We start from the raw sequence: 22,040 nt of genomic DNA, 5'->3' as shown, positions 1-22,040 counted from the left end.
TCTTCTATAAAATAAAAGGCTTCCTAGAAGTCTTGTATGGAATGGAAGGTCTCCTAGAGGTCTTCTATGGAAAATAAGGCCTCTTAGAGGTCTTCTATACAATAGAAGGCCTTCTCGAGGTATTCTATACAGTAGAAGGCCTCCTAGAGGTCTTCTATACAGTAGAAGACCTCCTAGAGGTCTTCTTTACAGTAGAAGGCCTCCTAGAGGTCTTCTTTAGACTGAAATCTTGTCGATAGAAAGCACCCTCTTCTCTCTTGGAGGAGCAGAAAATACTTGGTTTGGGAGGTCAGAAGAATAAGAGAAGGATATGTTTAAATGACAGAACTAAAAAAAATGATTTCTTTAGAGAAAATATCTGTTATGGAGGAGAGTAAAACATTGTAATTTTTTTCAATGAAACTTATTTAAAGGATTTCTATGATGAGACCAAGAGGCCCTTGTTATCTTCCTTGAAAAGCGAATTTAAAAAAAAAAAATCGTTAATCTATTCTATGACCATTTGTAAACTCTCTTTCACTCTCTCTCTCTCTCTCTCTCTCTCTCTCTCTCTCTCTCTCTCTCTTTCATGGTGGGGTGAAGGCATTTTCTTTACCAAGACTCTTTTAGTATTCTGCCTTACAATAGACGAATCTTGTTCTTTTTCCTCAAAAAATTGCAACATTTTCTTGTGTAACATGAAAAATGTTTCTAGTTTTCCGTTTTTTTTTTTTTTTTTTTTTTTTTTTTTGAGAAAAATTCCATTACAATGTTGTCTAGCAGAGCTGATTATGCGAGATTGTGGCCAAAAGATTTGGTGCGGTGCGTTACGCAAATATTCCATTAAACCGGCTTAAAATGAGTTAATTTGCAAAAAAAAAAACAAATCCGAAGCAAAAAAAAAATATTTTAAAAATAAAATTGAAAGTAGTAAGAACTGGTCAGAAGCCAATGAATGTGGCCGGCCAACGGACGTGACATATTGACAAATTGCCCGGGTAATTTGTTGTCCATGGGAAAGCAACAAAATTCCCGTTAGACAATTTCAATTCCAATTAGCTATTACTGGAATGTAACAAATGACTCTGAAAGACTCCCAGTGCCAGCTGTGTTACATGAAGGGTGTCTTTCGGGCAAAAAAAAAAAATGGATGAATGAATGGCTGACTGATTGACTGTCTGGCTTACTGCCTGAATGAATGAATGCTGCATTGTTTGTTTTTCTTTCTTTCTCTGGGCGTCTTAATCAAGCCATTACGAACCAGTCCAATGGCCCGAACCCATGCCACTTTTGAGTTATTTGCATCAGCTATCAATTACCCCACAAAAAAAAGTCGATTTGTGGTAACACTTCTTGGCTTTGTAACAGCCTCAGACTATGGAAATTACAAGCCATTGCCCACACACCCAACCACACGAGCTCGTGCTTCAGATTTCAGTTTCATTTGGCTTTAATAGTGACAAAGCTCTTTTTGTTTTTGTTGGTGCCACCAAGACTATGTGTGGCGGGGCTTAACTGCAATTATTTTGCCAAAACAAAAGAGCTTTTCTTTTATATTTTTATTACTTTTGTGTGTGTGCGTGTGTGTGTTTCGGCTGGGAAAGGCACGTAGGAAGCTTTGCTTTCAATGGCCAGACTTGAGCTTAGCTGCCAAGTTTTGAGCTGGCGCCCAACGCCACAACTCCCTGAGTGGGGCTCAAATTTGCTGTTAGTCTCTGGCGGATCTTTGTGGTAAACGGACGCGTTCATGGCTCAGTAAAAAGCGTGGAATAATAAAAATTTCGTCGAAAAACCGTTAACTTAATAGCGACAAAAAAACCGTTTAATTAGCCTCCTCTTTGGAGCTACTTGTGATTTTAGCGCAGCAAAACAAAACACCGTTAATTGGGTTATTTTTCATTGAGCGTGTGCGACAAGGAACCATACACCGCCAAGCGGGTTTTATTTTGTCAACCTGCAAAAAAAAAAAAATGTCTCTGATTTACTTATTTCTACTAATTGCCAGTAGCCAAGGCATTTTAGGCCATGCCTGGAAGCCCATAGTGGGCCATTTACCGCCGGCCACCTCAACGATAAGTGGTTCCAAGGCAACCTCAGCCACATTTACAAGTTCGTTTAGTCTGCAGCAATCGCATCCTGAATATGGCAGCAAGGCAGGATATGCCAGCGGCGGCGAAGCAGCTGTGGTGGCCACGCCCATTGGTGGGCCCAAGGAATTACTGATCAAAGAAATACCCAGCCTACCAGTGGCTGAGCCCGCAGAGGAGGCCATACCGCTCAAGTCCACAATTAAAACCTTTGCCACTGCCGCTCCGGCTGCCATTAATTTCGGGGATGCTAGATTTGGTTATAAGGGGGCTGTGGCATATAGTGAGGTAAATTTCGAGACCTCTTCCACTCTCCTAAAAAAGGAAAATTCCTTAATTCCGAAAATTCTTCTTTACTTCTCTAATTTCTTTGTTGTATGTCCCCCAGGACCAGTGTTCGGTAAAGAAATACGCCTTCAATCACGATGGCATTGTGGAGTACGACAATGAGGTCCCGGAACTAGCCCAATTTACCATTTGTTTCTGGATGCGTTTTACCAATCACAGTGGTGACCATGTCGTTTTAACCTATGCAGGTAAGTTGGGCTAATAGCCGTTAACGGATTTCCTATTCATTAAGGTGTGTTTGTGTGAATTTCTGTGGTAATTAGAGTGCTGGTATGTTGTAGTAAGCGGATTTTTTGTTGTTGTTTTTGATGTCGTAAAGAATGTTGAGGGAATTCTAAACCGCATTTCGATACCATGTAAATGGTATTAATCATTGAGAGATTTTTGAAATGCAGAACAATGGACTGGCAGATGTAAGAATTTTTAGATTTTCTCCCCCACACCTTCTCCCTTCAAGATTAAGAATCTATGGAGAAATTAATTTTGAAACCCAAAAAGGCTGAGTTTTCCACCTATCAAACAGAAGTCAGAAATACCCCCTATGAAAATTTAGAGAAGAAATAAGATATCCCTCTCAAATTCAGAAATGAGGCTATGTAAAAAATTTCAGGTCCCAGTTTTGAAGGGGAGAGGGAAAAATCTCCAAAGTAAATAAAAAATCAAACAAGTAAAAAACAGCCAAGTTCGGCCGGGATGAACTTTTAATACCATCCACCATTTGGTAGGAATTTAAAAAATTTCAAAAAAAAAAAAAAAAATCCTTCAAAAATACCGCTTAAATAAAAGCCCTTCTATGGGGAATATACGAAGACGTGGGTCGGCATAAGTTTTTTTTTTATTTTTCGATCACAGGCTATAGTCCCCTTTAGGAACTTCATATACGAAATTTCAAACAATTCCGACCTAAAATATAGCTAAAATCATCAAAATACCGAATATCGGGAGGTAACCGTTATATGGCGGCTATACAAAGACGAGAACCTGTATATGTAATTTTTTGTCACAGGCTGTGCCACCCATTACGAACTTCAAATACGAAATTTGAAACAATTCCGGTCTATAACGTCACTAAAATCACCAAAATACCGAATATCGGAAGGTATTCGTTAAATGGGGGCTATACAAAAACCTACACCTGGATATGCAATTTTTTGTCACAGGCTGTGGTACCAATTACGAACTTCAAATACGAAATTTGAAACAATTCCGGTAAAAAAAAATGCCAGAATGTATGAGAATGGTCCCAAAAATTTTTGAAGTAGACTCTCTCTCAATCTCCTCCCCATGAAAATCAGGAAACTGTCTCCTAAAATAAACCCCCTTAAAATTAGGAATGCTCTTTTCCGTCTCAAATTAACCAATCCTCTTAAAAATTAAGAATCTGCACAAAACCAAAAAAATGGTCGGAAAAGGACTAAAAAGTCTCCGAAAAGGACTAAAAAGTCTCCGTTTAGATACTTGCATTACCGACCCTCAACTCAGGATCAATTCAAATATTTATCGCGATTTTTACAAAAAAAGGAAGGTATTGTTTTACCCATGTGATTAGACAGGCTATATATCATTTAATACAGTCAAAACGTGCCTCTTTGTCTCTTTGGACCAAATGCGTTTCAGGACATTTGGAGTCGAACTAGCGATGTCCGTTCGTTTGTCTGTTGTGCACGATAACTCTCGAAGGCAGTATCCAAACTTGGTCCAATCTTGGCACAACCTAATATTATTATCAAACTTAGATCAAGTTCGGAGATGGGCAATACCGGTCCACTCCTTCTGGTACCTCCCCCACAAAAAAAATTTTTTTTTTTTTTCTGCACAGAAAGAAAAACGATAATCGGATTCTGCTCCAACTTTGCAAATTCTAATATTTGCGTCAGGTGCGAACATGGACAATATCGGTAAACTCCATCAAGTACCTCCCCCCCAAATGTTCAACATTTTGAATAATTATAACTCTTATAAAATATGATGTAAGAGTTGAATTATCTTCAAATTTCACACATCCCAATATTTTTTATTAATCCAAGATGCTAGGATCTACTCCTTCTGGTATCTCCTCCACATAGGGTCAAAATTTTGAATATCCATGCAGCTCAAAAAAATGCGAAATTAACAATCGATTCCATTCAGACTTGGCACATCTCAATATTTTCATCAATACAGGATCTGTTATAAAGATGGTAGAGATCGGACCATTCCTTCTGGTACCACCCCCCACAAGGGGTCAAAATTTTGAATACCCATAACTATCATAAAATCGGAAATAAGCATCTGGTTCTGGGAGTAGGCGATATACTCCAAATGTGGCACATTGTAATATTTATTGCGTCAGATACCAATTGGACAATATTGCTCCTCCTCCATCAATAGTTTGAACAATCATAACTCAAGGCTGGGGGTATACATCTGTCGGCAAAACCGACTGATACTATATTACTTGCATTTACAAAATTTTACAAATTTAAAACTTCGTTACCATAATTGGCCCTCCCAGAAAAGTTTAAAATAATAGCTTTAGTAATTTGGTCTCATAGTTAAAAATGAAACATTTACTTCAGGTATAGATGGCGTCCTTTACAAATAATTATCTAATGTAGGGATAGTTCTCAAGCAGCCGGATGTTTTTTTAATTCCGAATAGTTGGAAGAAAGCAATGTAGAATTATGTTCTTGGAGCGGGAAGAAGTATTAAAATGACCGGATTAAAATTGAAATGTAGATGGCGTTCTTCATATGTTTAAGTATTTAATTGTATTTTATTACCCTACACCATAATCGGGCGAAAATCCCAGTATACCTAACGATATCAGTGCGTTCTGAAGGGCGTGGAATTTCACTTATAGGAAGTACTTATTCTAGGAAGGATAGGAAGTTCCTAATCCAAAGAGCCACTAAACTTTCCAAATGTTCCAGAAATGAAATGTCAAAGATTTGGATGAGTTTTGAGCTGTTTCTTCCTCGTAGCTTGTATTAATATCCCATTTAATTTAATATCCTGTCAAACTGGATTCAAAAATAAAAATTTTGTTTGCATATTTTATTTTAAACACCATTGGCACACTTTCAAATTTATTCATTGATGAAAAAAAGACGAAAAATCCTGTTCGGAATCTTCCGCTTATACAAATGACCCATTGAATTTCATATCAACTTGAAGTGGTTGAATGCATCATAGCCATTTGTTAATAAAATTATTTCCTTACACTTCATGCATATATGCATCCTAACGGATTTGAAATGTCTTCCTTCTAATATCCATTACAACATTGGCAGATCTTCTTCAGTTTCCCAGACTTTGTTAGACTCTATCGAGATTTGGTCAAATGTTTACCTACTTCGAGAGAGAGAAAGATGTTTGTGGTTGGATGGCTGTTTGGCTGCTGCTGCTGGCATCCTCCTCATCTGCCATTTGAAACTTCATACCCGCACATGTATGCTGTCGGTTGCGCAAGAGTAATTTTGGGTTATGGAGTTTTTTTAGTTTTCGTTTTTCGTTACTTTTTTTTTTGAGTATTCCCAAAACATTATTAAATGCACGGAGGAAAAAAAGTGAAAGGAAGCCAACTTCCTGCTGCATGTGCCACCATCATCGTCATTATGATCATTGGCATCGTGCTTGGTCTAAAGCACCAAAGTGTTTCTCTTCTTGGTGGGGTATTTCAATGGCCACGTTTTGTTTGAAGTCTTTGACAAGTCAGGCGAAAACTTGAAAAGAGTTTTTCTTGCGGTTTTTTTTTCGTCAGGGTTGCCTTTTTGGTATTTGTTTTTTTTTTTCAAACGTAGGTATTCAAGAGATGACAATTTTATAGGAGCTTCATACAAAAAAATTTCGAAACGTATCAAGGTATGGAAAAGCTCCTGAAGAGCTAGAAGACCTTCTGAAGCTCTTCTATATCTAGAAGTCCCTCTGAAGCTCGACTATAGTTAGAAGACCTTCTGAAGCTCTTCCATGGCTAGAAGACCCTCTGAAGCTCTTCTATAGCTAAAAGACCTTCTGAAGCTCTTCTATAGCTAAAAGACCTTCTGAAGCTCTTCTATAGCTAGAAGACCTTCTGAAGCTCTTCTATAGCTAGAAGACCTTCTGAAGCTCTTCAATGGCCAGAAGACCTTCTGAAGCTCTTCAATGGCCAGAAGACCTTCTGATGCTCTTCAATGGCCAGAAGACCTTCTGAAGCTCTTCAATGCCCAGAAGACCTTCTGAAGCTCTTCAATGGCCAGAAGACCTTCTGAAGCTCTTCAATGGCCAGAAGACCTTCTGAAGCTCTTCAATGGCCAGAAGACCTTCTGAAGCTCTTCTATAGCCAGAAGACCTTCTGAAGCTCTTCAATGCCCAGAAGACCTTCTGAAGCTCTTCAATGGCCAGAAGACCTTCTGAAGCTCTTCAATGGCCAGAAGACCTTCTGAAGCTCTTCAATGGCCAGAAGACCTTCTGAAGCTCTTCTATAGCCAGAAGACCTTCTGAAGCTCTTCAATGGCTAGAAGACCTTCTGAAGCTCTTCTATAGCTAGAAAACCTTCTGAAGATCATCTATAGCCAGAAGACCTTCTGAAGCAATTCTATAGCTAAAAAACCTTCAGAAGCTCTTCTATGGCTAGAAGACCTTCTGAAGCTCTTTTATGGCCTTCTGAAGCTCTTCTATGGCTAGAAGACCTTCTGAAGCTCTTCTATGGCTAGAAAACCTTCTGAAGCTCTTCTATGGCTAAAAGACTTTCTGAAGCTTTTCTATGGCTAAAAGACCTTCTGAAAGTCTTCTATAGCTAGAAGACCTTCTGTAGCTCTTCTATGGCTAGAAGTCCTTCTGAAGCTCTTCTATGGCTAGAAGACCTTCTGAAGCTCTTCTATGGCTAGAAGTCCTTCTGAAGCTCTTCTATGGCTAGAAGACCTTCTGAAGCTCTCCTATAGCTACAAGACCTTCTGAAGCTCTTCTATAGCTACAAGACCTTCTGAAGCTCTTCTATGGCTAGAAGACCTTCTGAAGCTTTTCCATAGCCAGAATACCTTCTTAAACTCTTCTATAGATAGACGACCTTCTTATGCTTTTCTTTGAAAAGAAGGTTTCTATGGATAGAAGACCTACTGAAGTTCGTCCATGTATGGAAAACCTCTTGAAGAACTTCCATAGATATATAGGCTTTAAAAGATCACAAAGCTCTCTTATTTAAAAATTTGATATCTTGGAGGTCTTCCATGAATGAAAGACTTTTAAAAGCTTTCCCATTCATAGGTCATCCATGAATTCATCAATTTCTATTTTGGTCGATTTAATGTTTAGGTTATGGCAACCCTTCCCCTAGCTCTTGTCGCTGCAGCTACAGCTGCCGTGAGAAGCAGATGAATCAGTGGGCAATGGCCAAAATAGAAAATACAACAAAACCAACAACAAAAATGAATAAAATGTGTAATGGTCAATTTCAAGTTGCCAGCAAAGACACTGACTGTCCACCGTTTGGTTGGCATTACATAATTGCTGGAAACGGCTAGAGGATGTTGCTGCCGATGCTGTCGCTTTTCACGTTGTTGACGATGCCCATTGAGCTGATGTTGTTTATAATGAAAATGAAATTGTTGTTGCTGTTGTTGTCGTTTTTCTTGTTGTCTAGTTAGGCCGGTATTGGCTCAGTAGGCCTCTGTGTTTTTCTTTCATTTCGTTTCTGTTTTTTTTTTCTTCTTAGGAATTTCCATTTGAATTCTCATCACCAGACCAGGCCAGACCTGGAGAATTGCTGCAACAATTGACACAAATTTGCTTAACAGTGCAAAGCGTGAATCTAAATAGCCAAAAAAAAAACGCAAACAAAAACTGAAAATTCGCACTGCACGAATAGTTGCCAACTGCAAAACTCAATTACTGGGTTACTGCAAGACGTCTGCAAACAACCAACCAGGGGGGGGACATATTTCGAAAAAATATTTTTCACACAGTATTTATGTTTAGTTTGCTTCGAATTCGAGGTAATTTGGGGTTGAATTGAAGTTTTTTTTTTTCAGAAATTATTAAAAGGAAGCAAGGAGGCCGAATTTTTGTATCAACATCTGAATTATCTATCATAGAAGGTCTTACAGGTAGAAGGCTTCTTAGGGAGAGAGTTATATTTCAATACCTAATGGAGCTGTCTGATTTTTTTCTGTCTAGGAATTTCGACTTTTGCAAATAAATTCCGTATTTTGTTAACCATTTATTTAGTGGCCATCATCAATATTATTTCCAAAAAATATGTATTGCATCTAACCCCAAAAGTATGCAATATACATGGAAAATGTTATTAAAGAGCAATAATAAAATTGAAGCATAGATGGCGTTCCTTATTCAGAACGGTTATGTTGACAGTTTTGAAGCCATAGGTAGTGCGGATATATTTAATCACAATTAATTTTAGACTTTTTCTGGGAAAAATATTTCTATTTTCTAGAAAGGTATGCTTCCAAAATAATGTTAAAAAAACATTAAAACTGTAGTATAGATGGCGTTTCTTATAAGAGATAAAATAATGTGGAGAATGATTTTGAAAATTCGGACAATTGGAAGTTTTCTAAAGATTAAAAACTTTATACTCCGCACCTTTAAATCAATTTAGAAAATCCCTGACATTTTCAAGATCATAGCATTACTTATTTTGCCTAAGACTTACAAGGTGATAGATATTGAAATTGATGTATAGATGGCGTTGCGTATAACGTATATGATATGCTATTCTTTTTTTAAATTAAAATTCATGTACCGACATTAACTAAATATTCATTCGATTCATAAAAATCCATAATCCCAACTATTTTGAAACTTCAAATCTAACGAAGACTGTGGAGATATAATTAAGTTATATGGTCTTTCTTACTATAGGATCTTGTTTTCTGCTACTTCACCGCTCAAATATTTCACCGATTCATAAATGTGACTGTCTAATCAATTCTCCGTAATAGAATTGAATTTCTGAATTTCTGTTGTACAAAAATCCATACCGAAACGAATACTACCAATATCGAATAAACGTACAGATGTCGTTGTTGATAATTCATGGACAGTGGGGTTAACATCTCTTGATGAAGGGTTGCCTTAACAAATCCGACTTTACATGTTAAATCAAGATGGCGTTGTTTATAGCGTAAGGGCTTTGTGCTCTAATTATCATTGAGGTTTGTTTCCTGTAACTCATCGAGCGAAATATTCTGCCAAATCATAAATGTCACAATACCACGAATCTCAACATAAGTTGCAACATCAGCATTAACTGAATCGAGTAAATCAATTTCGAATTTACGTACAGATGGCGTTGTTGATGAATTATGAAGAGTAGAGTGAAATTCTCTTGGTGCCAGCTTTCCGATACCGCCGCGATACTGAAGGTAAAGTAAAGCTAAAGATGGCGTTGCTTAAAAGCGTTTGGACTTTATTGAGCCTTGTTTCTTGCACCTTTGCCAGCGAAATATTCCTCCAATCTATAAAATCCACTATCTCATAAATCTCACCACGAATCTGTTGGAATTGGTCTTCAAAAACGAAGTTCAGGTAGGAGTTGGAACAGCAGCATTTGCTGAAGTGGAAATTTTTACAGAGATCATACTTCTGGCGAAAAGTAGAGTTAACGTACAGATGGCGTTGCTTCTATACCTAAGGGTTGTTGTCAACAATTTTATTTAACATAAAACTATAAAGACTGGACAAAATGCATATGGGCTTTAATTTTTGAACCAGGTTATAGATAGCAGGCGACATAACAGAAATGCATTGGAAATTTTAAAAAAATATGTTATTCTGATATCGCCGAAAAATTGCGGAAATACGTGGAAAAAAATATCAAGTATGATATACATGATCTCAAAAATCTATTCCAGAGCATTTCCTTGTTCATTGAGTCGATAAAATCAACAACAACCCTTAAAGTGTCAGATCTGTTAAAATATAACATAATGCTATATCACAATATTTAGGTATAGATGGAGTTATCAATATTCACAATTCATAGACAAATATAGCTATTTTTAGGTATAGATGGCGCTGAAGTTTAATAGATTTCTATTAAAAGTGGAATATTTTCGAAAGTGTTAATAAAAATCATTGATTGCTTGAGCGCCACAAGGTGGAAACTTTTAAAAATATAAAATTAATAGTATAAAGACCGGTAATTGTTTAATTATTTACCAGTAGTTTATTGTGAAAAGGGACACTACATTAACAATGAAGCTTTATTTTCTTAACTTATTTTTAGGTATAGATGGCATTCTCTATTACTTATAATTTAGATTTTTGTAAAAGTTTCATCCAAAATCGAGATTATTTACAATTCAAAGGGAATGGAGCCACTTTTAGGTACATATGGTGTTGAAGTTATTATTTTTCATAATATATAGAAAATGAAGCTAATTTTAGATGTAGATGGCGCTGAAGTTTAATGGAAATTATGGAATAATTTCGAAAACGGTCATAGGAATTTGATTGATGGCTTGGGCCCCACAAGTTGGAAACTTCTAAACATTTTATAGATATAAAATTAATAGAATATTTTAACAATAAAGCATGAGTTTTTGAGTTTATTTTTAAGTATAGATGGCGTTCTCTATTATGTATGCTTTAGATTTTTGTAGAAGTTTCAGCGAAATCGTAGATTTAAAATTCATTGAAAATTGATCTCCTTTTAGGTATAGATGGTGTTGAAGTTAATATTTACAATTTATAAGAAGTGGAGCTTTTTTTAGGTATAGATGCCATTGAAGTTTAATAGAAATTGTGAATTATTTTCATAAGCGTTCATAGAATTCACTGTTTGGGCGCCACAAGTTGGAAACATCAGATCGTTTGTAAATATAAAATTAATCAGATATAGGCCAATAAATCAACAACATCACTTTATCAAATCATGAGTTTCTGATGAGTTAAGTATAGATGGCGTTCTTTATTACGTACAATTTAGATTTTTGTTGAAGTTTCACCCAAATCGTACATTATTTACAATTCATAATAAATGGACCTACTTTTATTCATTGCTTGGGCGCCACAAGTCGGAAACTTTTAAACATTTAATAGAATGAAGGCCTGTAATTTTTTAATAATTCATTATGGTTTTTTTTTTCTTCAACAACAAAGCATACGCTTCTGAGTTTATTCTTAGGTATAGATGGCGTTCTTTATGATGTATGGTCTAGATATTTGCAGTAGTTTGACTAAAATCGTAGATTATTTACAATTCATTGGAAATGGAGCTACTTTTAGGTACAGATGGCGTTGAAGTTTAATAAAGAAATTTTGGTTCATTTTCGCAAGTGTTCCATAAAATCTTCTATATTCTAAATATTTATAAATATAAAATAAATCGGATACAGGCCAATAAATGTTTTTTTTGTCAAAAAGGGCACTTCATCAACAATGATGCATGAGTTTCTGAGTTTATTCTTAGGTATAGATGGCGTTCTTTATTTAGATTTTTGTTGAAGTTTCACCGAAACCGTAGATTGTTTACAATTCATTGGGGATAGAGCTAATTTTAGGTACAGATGGTGTTGAGGTTATTTTTATTATTATTCACAATTCACAGAAAATGAAACTACTTTAGGGTATAGATGGCTTTGAAGTTCAGTAGAAATCGGGAATTATTTTCATAGAAACCACTGATTATTTGGGCGCCACCAGATGGAAACTTCTAAATATTTTATAAAAATAATTGTAATTGTTTAATTATTCATTAGTGTTTTATTGTGTAAAAGAGGCAACAAGCATGGATTACATTCCAAAATCTGGGCCAGTCTTTGATAGCAAATAAATTAAGTAATTAATCACAAAACAATTGTCGTAATGCTGACTGTAATGAAGCCCATTGTCTTTAGCTTGGGCATGAACTATGGCTGGCTGCCCGGCGCAAAGAAACAGTCATCCGACCAAAAGTCATTGCATTTGACTCGAAACATTATGCTGTGTGATTATTGTCGAAGCTGAGCGTAATTTCAAAATAATCAGGCGGTGATTATAAGACGTAAAAAGTTGCGTTTACTCTGAAGAAATCCGTTGGCTTGTTTTTTTTTTTTGCAATTTCATGGCATGATTTATTTTTCCCATGAATGTGGGTTATTATGTGGATATGTATGCATGTAAATTTTTGGCTACATAATTATTATATCATCCATGCAAATCATGTGATTTAAAATTAAATTGAAAATAATGGATTTGGCGTATCCCTCTACATGTGAATAATTTTGAAAGTATTTGGAAGCTGTTTTCTAGATTTAATACATTTTAGAGGCTTCCTATTAATTGGAGATCTTCCTTAGGCCATCTTTGCTTTTTTGTTAATCTGCCTTTCCTTAAAAATATTTTTTTTATTTCATTTCCGTTTTTTTTTTTCATTTCATGGCCATTTAGCTGAAGAGGGTCACCGTGACTTCCAATTCTGGGTGGCGAATGCAAAAAATTCCAGTTTCATCTCCATGGCCATAAAAGGCCAGCAAGTGTACAGGTATGTAGAAAAAATACACTTTTTTTATTGTTTTTGGTGTGAAACATAATTTTCTAATAAATATTCCCATAAATCCTTCACTCAAATTGGCACATAAAAAAAAATTGAAACAAAAAAATTGAAAATAAATTCCCATCAATCATTCCATAATTTCTAAGGCTGTCTGATTAAATGTTTCTTCAATGTTTTTTGATTCGTTCATGTTGTTATTTCATCGTTTGTATTGTTGTTGTAATGTTTTTTGTTGTCGTTTTTTATGATTATTTTGCTTTAGACTCAACTATCCATTGCGCGTCCGCCAATGGCATCATACCTGTACATCATGGAATGGCAAAACTGGTGAATGGCAGGTCTGGCTAAAAGCCGAACGTATTGGAAGAGGTTTTCACAATTCGGTAAGTTTTTTCGATTCAATTTCGTTTTAATTTCAATTTAAATAATTTTTTGACCGGCAAACAACTCCTAAATTCAAAAATTCGATTTACAAAGAAAAAACCACAAATTGAATAGCCCTTCACCGCTTTTGAGAGATCAATTATCCAACGTTTATGGTTCAAGATCGAGCTCACGTATGCGTGTAGATGTATCATAAAAGATGCTGTAATAAAAAAGTTCATTGTCTTCCGGCGAGAGATAGTTTGGAAAAGGCAGATTTCAAAAAAAAAAAAATAATAATAATAAAAGGGAAAGTATATTGGGGTGGAGTGAAATTTCGGCTATGAAAATTTTATTAAAGTTTGAGTAATTATTCAAACTTTTCGGATGTGTTTAATACGCTTCTTTAAAAATTAAAAAAAAAAATTAAAAATTATTATAAAAGAGAGCTACACTATCCTACAAAATGTTCCTTATCAATGTGCTGAAAAAATTTTAACTGGGTCGAATTAAAATATTTTTATGCCCTCCACCATAGTATGGAGGGTATACTAAGTTTGTCAGGGTATATTAAGTTTGTAACAACTCGAAATATACATTTTAGACCCCACAAAGTATATAATTCTTGATGAGGATAAAATTCTATGTCGATTTAGTGATCCCTGTCCATCCGTCTGTGGAAATCACTCTAGCTTCCGAACGAATTGAAGTAGATTGATAAAATTTTACTCAAATGTATGTTATGTCCGCAGGATTTTTGGTATTGAAAATGGGCCATGTAGGTCCACGTTTTGGTATAGCCCCCATATAACTGTATCTCCAGATATTCAGTATTTTAATGATTTTAGAGACATTATTTACCGGAATTGCATCAAATTTGGTATTCGTAGTTTGTAATGGATACTACAACCTGTAACAGAAAATTGTCTGTGCAGGTTCACGTCTTCGTATAGCCCCCATATAACGGTACCTCCCGATATTCGGTATTTTGATGATTTTAGCGACATTATTTACCGGAATTCTTTCAAATTTGGTATTTCAAGTTCGTAATAGATACTACAGCCTATGACAGAAAATTGTCTGTGCAGGTCCACGTTTTCGTATAGCCCCCATATAACGGTACCTCCCGATATTCGGTATTTTCAGGATTTTAGCGACATTATTTACCGAAATTCTTTCAAATTTGGTATTTGAAGTTCGAAATGGATACTACAGCCTAGGACAGAAAATTGTCTGTGCAGGTCCACGTCTTTGTATAGCCCCCATATAACAGTACCTCCCGATATTCGGTATTTTCATGATTTTAGCGACAGTATTTACCGGAATTGTTTGAAATTTGGTATTCGAAGTTCGAAATGGATACTACAGCCTAAGACAGAAAATTGTCTGTGCAGGTCTACGTCTTCGTATAGCCCCCATATAACGGTACCTCCCGATATTCGGTATTTTAATGATTTTAGCGACATTATTCACCGGAATTATTTCAAATTTGGTATTTCAAGTTCGTAATAGATACTACAGCCTATTACAGAAAAATGTCTGTGCAGGTCCACGTCTTTGTATAGCCTCCATATAACAGTACCTCCCGATATTCGGTATTTTAATGATTTTAGCGACATTATTTACCGGAATTGCTTCAAATTTGGTATTCGAAGTTCGAAATGGATACTACAGCCTAAGACAGAAAATTGTCTGTGCAGGTCCACGTCTTCGTAGAGCCCCAATATTACGGTACCTCCCGATATTCGGTGTTTCAATGATTTTAGCGACATTATTCACCGGAATTCTTTCAAAATTTGGTATTCGAAGTTCGTAAGGGATACTACAGCCTTAGACAGAAAATTGTCTGTGCAGGTCCACGTCTTCGTACAGCCCTCATTTAACTTCCAGGAGTTCTGTTATGGAAATTAGATAATTTTCTCTGCCTTTTCAAAATGTATTAATTATTTTTGTATATTTCCAGCTGGTGGGTCACAAAATCCCTCCCAAAGGAAAACTCTTCTCTGGTGGCCCCTCGGTGACTGGAAAAATCTCGGAAGGTCTGCACTTCGAGGTGACACTTATACAAATCTATCGTGTGGCCCTGAGTGCTGGCAAGGCCCATAGAGATCACAAACATCATCATGCCCATCATTTCGATCATGAGGGCAAGGAAATACATCCCACGACGAAGAAGCCACCAGTGGTAAGTTTTGGAATTTAAAATCTTAAAATTTGCTAAAATGTTTAATTTGCAGATCAACCGTCCTTTGCCTATGCATACTCTATTGGCCAATGGCCAAATACCCACCAGGGTGCGTATTAATTTGGCCCAACCTCAGACGGGTGTTGCTGCCAATGATATTCTCCCCAATCCCACCACAGCTGCCGAACAAGCCCTTACCATACACACGAACTTCATTAATGGTCAAATCAATGCCGGTTCTCGGTTGGTGGCCCAACAATTGATTGGCCTGAATCAGAAATATGGCCCCCAAGCTGCCCAAACTGTAAATCGCCAGGCCATCATTGATCCAAACAATCCAGGCAAGGTGAAATTCGTTGACGAAACCGAGACCCACATACTCTTCAAACGCGACATGATGAGTGGCCAGAAAACGGAGGGCAAGGAGAAGAACGTGCAAAAACGGGGCCTGGTATTTTTGGATGATGGCAGTATTGTGGATGATCCCCTAATAAGGGGAGCCGATGTCTTGAAATACGATGGCCTGGCTGTGTTTGGTGGCCAACAGTTCAAGGAGGAGTTGAGCGGCATCATGAATGTGGAAGATGAAATCACCGAACATGATCGTGAACCCGCCGAGGAAGAGGTAAAGGCTGTCATGGCTCTGTGTGGGGCCTGTGATGTGGAGCCCTTCCAGGGTGCCATCGTTTTTGCCTGGAAAAATGCCCGAGAACATCTGAACAATGCCCTGCAGGGTTACAGTGTCGGACGATGTGGCAATTTTTAGTTGAATTCGGAATGAGTTTTAGGTTTTAATTAATTTTCGGGTTAAGAAATAGTTCATTGTATTTGTAGCCACTAGTCAGGTTAATGAAGGTCAAAATTTTACACAAACAACAAAAAAGAAACAGAAATGACTCGGGGTCCACCACATGAAATGCAATTATTTTATTTTATTTAATAATAATTATTAATAAATATATTTTTTATAAAAAAAAAAATAGCGGAAAACGGCTTACCTTGGATTTGTGTATGTGTTGGTTTTTGTATTCCGAATCGAATTCCGGTTCACTGAAGTAACTCTGGGAGGAAAAGAGAGATATTAGATAATTTAAACTTTAAGAGTGTTTAACAAACCCTCACCTGATCCTGATCCCAGTGGGGTGGATTTGGCTGTGGCAGTGGTTGGGGTATACCCGGTCCTCCTGGCAACATTTGCGGCGGTGCTGCCACTTCCGTTGACTCAAACAACCTTAACACTGAACGATCTCGTATCTCTCTCAAATGCGACCTCACATCCTCCAGCTCATAGAACATATCCTTGCTGGCATCGTGTATATAAATCTTGACATTTGGCCCCTCCAAATATGCCATGGTCAGTTGCCGGGGAAAGGAACGCACAAACAATGCCCTCACCGTATCAATGGATGTTATTTCATTTGGCAACACTGCCATTTTTGTCTCCGATCGGTATTGCAGAAATACCAAACCTAAATGCGAAAGCAGCAGCCAATCGATGAAGAGAGAAAGAGAGAGAAACAGAGAGCACGAGAGAGAGAGAGAGGGGGGAAAGAAACAAACAATCGACACATCACTCAGTCTGTCAAACTCTCAGCTAAGCTAGGCTATGTGTGACACCATACCTAGAGGTCTTTCTAAGGTTTTCGAAGGTGTACGCACAACGGGTAACGAAGAACGTTGCTTACCGCCACGTCTGAACCCAGTACTGGCCGTTTCCACCTCAGACATGATGCCAGGATCGTCATCGAACAGGGGTCCCTGGTTGATGGGTGTGTAGCCGCGAAAGGGTTGGGCCTGAAAAGATATAAAAAAAATTTAATCAATAAAATAAAATCGGCAGGAATGTGAGGCTGACAAACCTTTTTACTTTTCTGCATGCGAGAGTTCATCTGGGAGTTCATCTGGAATTAAGAAGGGAAAATTTAAAAGAGGATATTGCAAAAATGATATTTAAAATGTATGTAATTTAGGGGTTTGGGAATTGCAGATCGTCTTCCTGGATTCGAAAGTCTTTATGAATTTGGTTCCACAAGGGATTAAATAACATATTTCCAGATCAAAATTCATTTTTTTTTTTTTGTTTGAAGTTTGAAATATTATTTTATTTTTGGCAACCAAAAATAAAAAATCGAAAATAATCGAATGTTTTTTTAGAAAATTTTCAATATTTTCTGACACAGAAATCTTATAGCATGTTTCCATTGGAAACCGAACAACGTTGTTCGCTCTCAGAATTAGGTACACGAATTAACCCGTTCATACGGCACGATTCGTAATTTATAGTAAAGTAATTCCTTTTTTCAAAAATTTTGTTTGTTGATTTTAATGGGAATTTATACGAAAATACATGAAATTCTCACTAATATGAATAGAAGAAATTATTGTTTTCCTCCCAAAGATTTATTATATCATTAATTTTACAATTTTCATTCAAGTTTTCAACTTTTTGTGTAAATGTTGACATTTTGAACATATTTTTGTGTTTTTCCATTTTTAATTTCTGCTGGAGAGACACTTGTCAAACATTTTTTCTGCCGATAGAAACATTTTGAAAATATTGCCTCTTTTGTTTGCAGTTTTCTGTGGAAAATTTAACTCGTGGACAAAATGCGTACCTCGAATGAGAGAGAAAACAAAATTTACTTTCGTTTGAATGTACATAGGCCATTCAACATTGTAGTTTTCATTCATAATTTTCAGTCTTCCCAAAAATTTTTAAATTTCATCAATTTTTTCTATTTTTAATTTTTAAATGTCATAATTTATTTTTTCGATAAATGCTCTCATTTGTTAGGGATGGGACATATTTTTTCGTTGTTCTGAGAGTAATTTGATTTGAACAACTTACAAATATGAGTGTTCGCTCAGTAAAATTTGTGTGAAGAATTAAGTTGTTTTTTCATAGTTAAGGGTCAAACAACGAATAGAGAGCGGATCAAGTGTAGTGGAAACGCCACATTAAGCATATATTTCAAAGAGGTAAAAATTTATTATTGGAATATAAGAGATTTCTTTTTTATTTTTCCCATTATTTTTTTTTTTAAATGCGAATGCTTTTAGGCCTGAATTTAAAATTCAATAAAAACTGGTAATTGCGCAAAGTGGAACTTTTTCAATAATTTTACGAAAGTAAAACGAAGAATATTGGCAATTTTAAGTGAATAAGTCAAAAACTTTTGTTTAATGACTATGTAAAATTGAAGCATACTTTTAGGCTCAAATATAAAATAACATGACCTATGGTTTGGTAGAATCAAGAAACTGAAGCCATGCAGTCATATTTCTACAATTTTATTCGAGATTATCTTATATCCATTTCCATTCCATTTTTTTTTCAAGAAAATTTCGAAATACTTTCAGACGTGGAATTAAAAGGCCATCATTTTCGGTAGTTGTGTCAAAGTGGAACATTTCAATACTTGGAAGCAGTAAACAGGAAAATAGTGGCCATTTTATTCATGTAATCCAAAAGCTTTTAGTTATTTCATGACTTTATAAAAAATTAAAGCATACTTTTAGGCAAATATAAAATAATACTAAAAGCCAATAATACTAAGAAGCTGAAGTCATGCAATCATATTTTTTGTTAAAAAATTATCATTGCCAAAAACCTATATTCATAAATTCACTCTATATACGAAACCCAGAGATGGGAACCTGTTTTTCAAGGCATTAAAAATTGGCAAGGTAATTTACAGAAAATGCAGAGATGTACACATATGCTTATTTGAAATGATATCTCCTTAATTCTACCATGGTCTATGTATTGAATATAGAAGTTCTCACCAATTTTTTTTTTCAACAAATTTCGAAATACTTTTAGGTTTGAAAATAAAAAATCCAATAAAAATCGGTAATTGTGTCAAAGTAGAACTATTTTCAATAGTTTGCGTCTGTAAGTGGAAAAATACGGGACATTTCATATAAAGGCTAGTTTACACATAATGTTAAAGTCATGTGTAAAGTGATTTTTCGACAATCACTTTACACATACTTTTAAATTATTTGCATACTTTTAAATATTCCACACAATTTTTAGTTTAAAGAGCCGGGCCGAACTTCCAACATTTCGAACGAATTTGGGAATAAAAAAAATCGTTAAAAATTCTGTTAAAATCTTAAGAATACCGAATATTGGGAGGTACCAATATAAGTGGGGCTATACGAAGGCCTGGACCTGCACAGATAATTTTCTGTCACTGACTGTAGTATCCGTTAGGAACTTCAAATATGAAATTTGAAATAATTCCGGTAAATAATGTCCCTAAAATGGTCAAAATATTGAATATAGGGAGGTACCGTTATATGGGGGGCTATACGAAGACCTATAACTGCATAGATAATTTTCTGTTTCTGGCTGTAGTACCTATTACGAACCAAATTCGAAACAACTCCGGTGAATAATGTTCTTAAAATCGTAAAAGTATCGATTATGGGGTGGGATAGGGTACCGTAGTAAGTGTGCTATACGATATCGTGGCCATTGGACAGTGAAATTATAAGAATTTGCAGTGAATACGGGAAAGAGCAAAGGGGTATTTATATACCAAAATTAATGATATTTTTTCATGGTAAATATTAAGTATACCAATGTCTTCTGTTCAGAGACCCGCAATGAAATTTGATCTAGAATAATTCCTTCTTTGACACTTTTTCCAAATAATGAAGTATAAAGGTATATTTTGATGCACATTGGAAACGTATTAAATTAGCCATAAAAAAACCCTTAAAACATATTTTAGTACATAAAATTCGAATGTAATTTTCTTAAAAACTATTATATCTAGATATATACTTCATTCTGAGATTTTTAGTGAAATCTTGTGTAGAACATTTCATCTTTTGACAGTTTCTACCTAAAATGAAATTTCATGGTATTTTCAGGCCTAAACTCGAAAATAAGCTGAGGAAAATTTGATGCACAAAAACTAGGAAATATTTTCGCGTTTTTTTTTTTTGGCAACATTGTTGCAGATATATTATCATGAGTTATAGTGGTAATAGAGATTTCTTTTCCCCGGTAACATTTAGTGAAATTTGATGACCAACATTTCTGTCTTTGACGTCATCCTTCTAAATTGATGCTTTGCAGGAGAAATTAGCATAAACTCGCCTGCAGTACGGTTTTCACTCTATTTTTTTTTTTTTCAAAAATCAAATAGTTTTTTTTTTAAATAGCAAAATTGAGAATATTTTTTCATGGTATATATTGATTATGCAAATTTCTTTTATTCAGAGACTCACAATGAAATTTGATGTAGAATATTTCCCTCTTTGACACTTTTCCCCAAAATTGAAGTATTAAGGAAGATTTTGGCTTGGAATTGAAACGAGCTAAATTTGCAGTAAAACACATAATTTTCACTTGTAGTACATAAACTTCAAATATAATTTTCTTAAAAACTATAAGACATAGATGTATTGTTTATTCCGAGATTTCTGGTGACATTTTGTATAGAATATTTCTTCTTTTGATACTTTTTGCCAAAAAGGAGATTTTATGATACTTTCAGGTGTTAACTCGAAAAAGGGCCGGGGAAAATGGATCACAAAAATATTTCTTCCTTTTTTAAACATTGTTACAAAAATATATTATCTTGATATATAATGAAAATAGAGATTTCTTTTCCCTGATAACTCATAGCGAAATTTGATAAAGAATATTTTTGTCTTTAACGACATGTCTCCAAAATTATGCTTTGCAGGAGAATTTGGCACAAACTCGTATAGAGTACTGCTTCAAGCTTAAATTTTAAAAAAACCCAAAAGAGGAAAAAGTGATGATGTTTTTCTCATGATTTATATTCAATATACAAACTTATATTCTTCGGAGACTAATAATGAAATTTAATCTAGAATATTCCTCTCTTTAACACTTTTTCCACAAAATGAAGTTTTAAGGGAGATTTTGGCTTATATTGGAAACGCACTAAATTAACAGTGAAAAACGTACATCATTTTCACTTGTTGTACATATTTTTCGAATGTAATTTTCTTAAAAATCCATTAGACCTAGATATATAGTTTCTTCTGAGATTTATAGTGAAATTTTGTGTAGAACATTTCTTGTTTTTATAGGTTCTACATAAAATGAAATTTTATGGCACTTCCAGGGCTCAACTCGAAAAAAGGCTGAGCATCAAATTTTATGCACAAAAACTAGGAAATATTTTCGAGTTTTTTTGACAACATTGTTGCAAATATTTTTCTTGATAAATAATGAAAATGGAGTATACTTTTCTTCAGTGACTTATAGTGAAATTTGATAAAGAATATTTTTGTCTTTAACGACATCTCTCCAAGATAATGCTTTGCAGGAGAAATTAGCATAAACTCTCCTGCAGTACGGTTTTCACTCTAATTTTTAAAAATTCAAATATTTTTTTTATATTGCAAAATTGAGAATATTTTTTTATGGTATATATTGAATATACAAATTTCTTTTACTCAGAGACTCACAATAAAATTTGATGCAGAGTATTTTCCTCTTTGATACTTTTCCCATAAAATGAAGTATTAAGGGAGATTTTGACTTAGAATTGAAATGAACTAAATTTGTAGTAAAACACATAATCTTCACTTGTAGTACCTTCATTTCGAATGTAATTTTCTTAAAAACCATTAA

General features: G+C 35.2%; 2 protein-coding genes across 3 annotated transcripts in view; one reads left to right on the top strand and one right to left on the bottom strand.

The window, feature by feature from the left end:
• Positions 1–22,040, bottom strand: part of LOC101899523 (coiled-coil domain-containing protein CG32809) — a 62,236-nt gene that overhangs the window by 35,885 nt on the left and 4,311 nt on the right. For both annotated transcript variants that reach the window (XM_059122368.1, XM_059122369.1), the window contains exons 4-7: positions 17,275–17,316; positions 17,038–17,209; positions 16,538–16,884; positions 16,414–16,476 (exon numbers count right to left, since the gene is read on the bottom strand). In XM_059122368.1, coding sequence (XP_058978351.1) covers positions 16,414–16,476; positions 16,538–16,884; positions 17,038–17,209; positions 17,275–17,316 — 624 coding nt within the window. The remainder of the gene's footprint in view (positions 1–16,413; positions 16,477–16,537; positions 16,885–17,037; positions 17,210–17,274; positions 17,317–22,040) is intronic.
• On the top strand, positions 1,735–16,372 carry LOC101898533 (uncharacterized). Its single transcript, XM_005180402.4, has 6 exons — positions 1,735–2,354; positions 2,455–2,602; positions 12,762–12,855; positions 13,130–13,250; positions 15,194–15,415; positions 15,468–16,372. The coding sequence occupies exons 1-6, from the start codon at positions 1,950–1,952 to the stop codon at positions 16,179–16,181; spliced, it is 1,704 nt and encodes a 567-aa protein (XP_005180459.1). The 5' UTR covers positions 1,735–1,949; the 3' UTR covers positions 16,182–16,372.

This window comes from Musca domestica, unplaced genomic scaffold (assembly GCF_030504385.1).
Source record: "Musca domestica strain aabys unplaced genomic scaffold, Musca_domestica.polishedcontigs.V.1.1 20, whole genome shotgun sequence".
Classification (NCBI taxonomy): Eukaryota; Metazoa; Arthropoda; class Insecta; order Diptera; family Muscidae; genus Musca; species Musca domestica.
The sequence above is the reverse complement of the archived record's forward strand: the minus strand, read 5'-3'. Positions and strand labels throughout refer to the sequence as shown.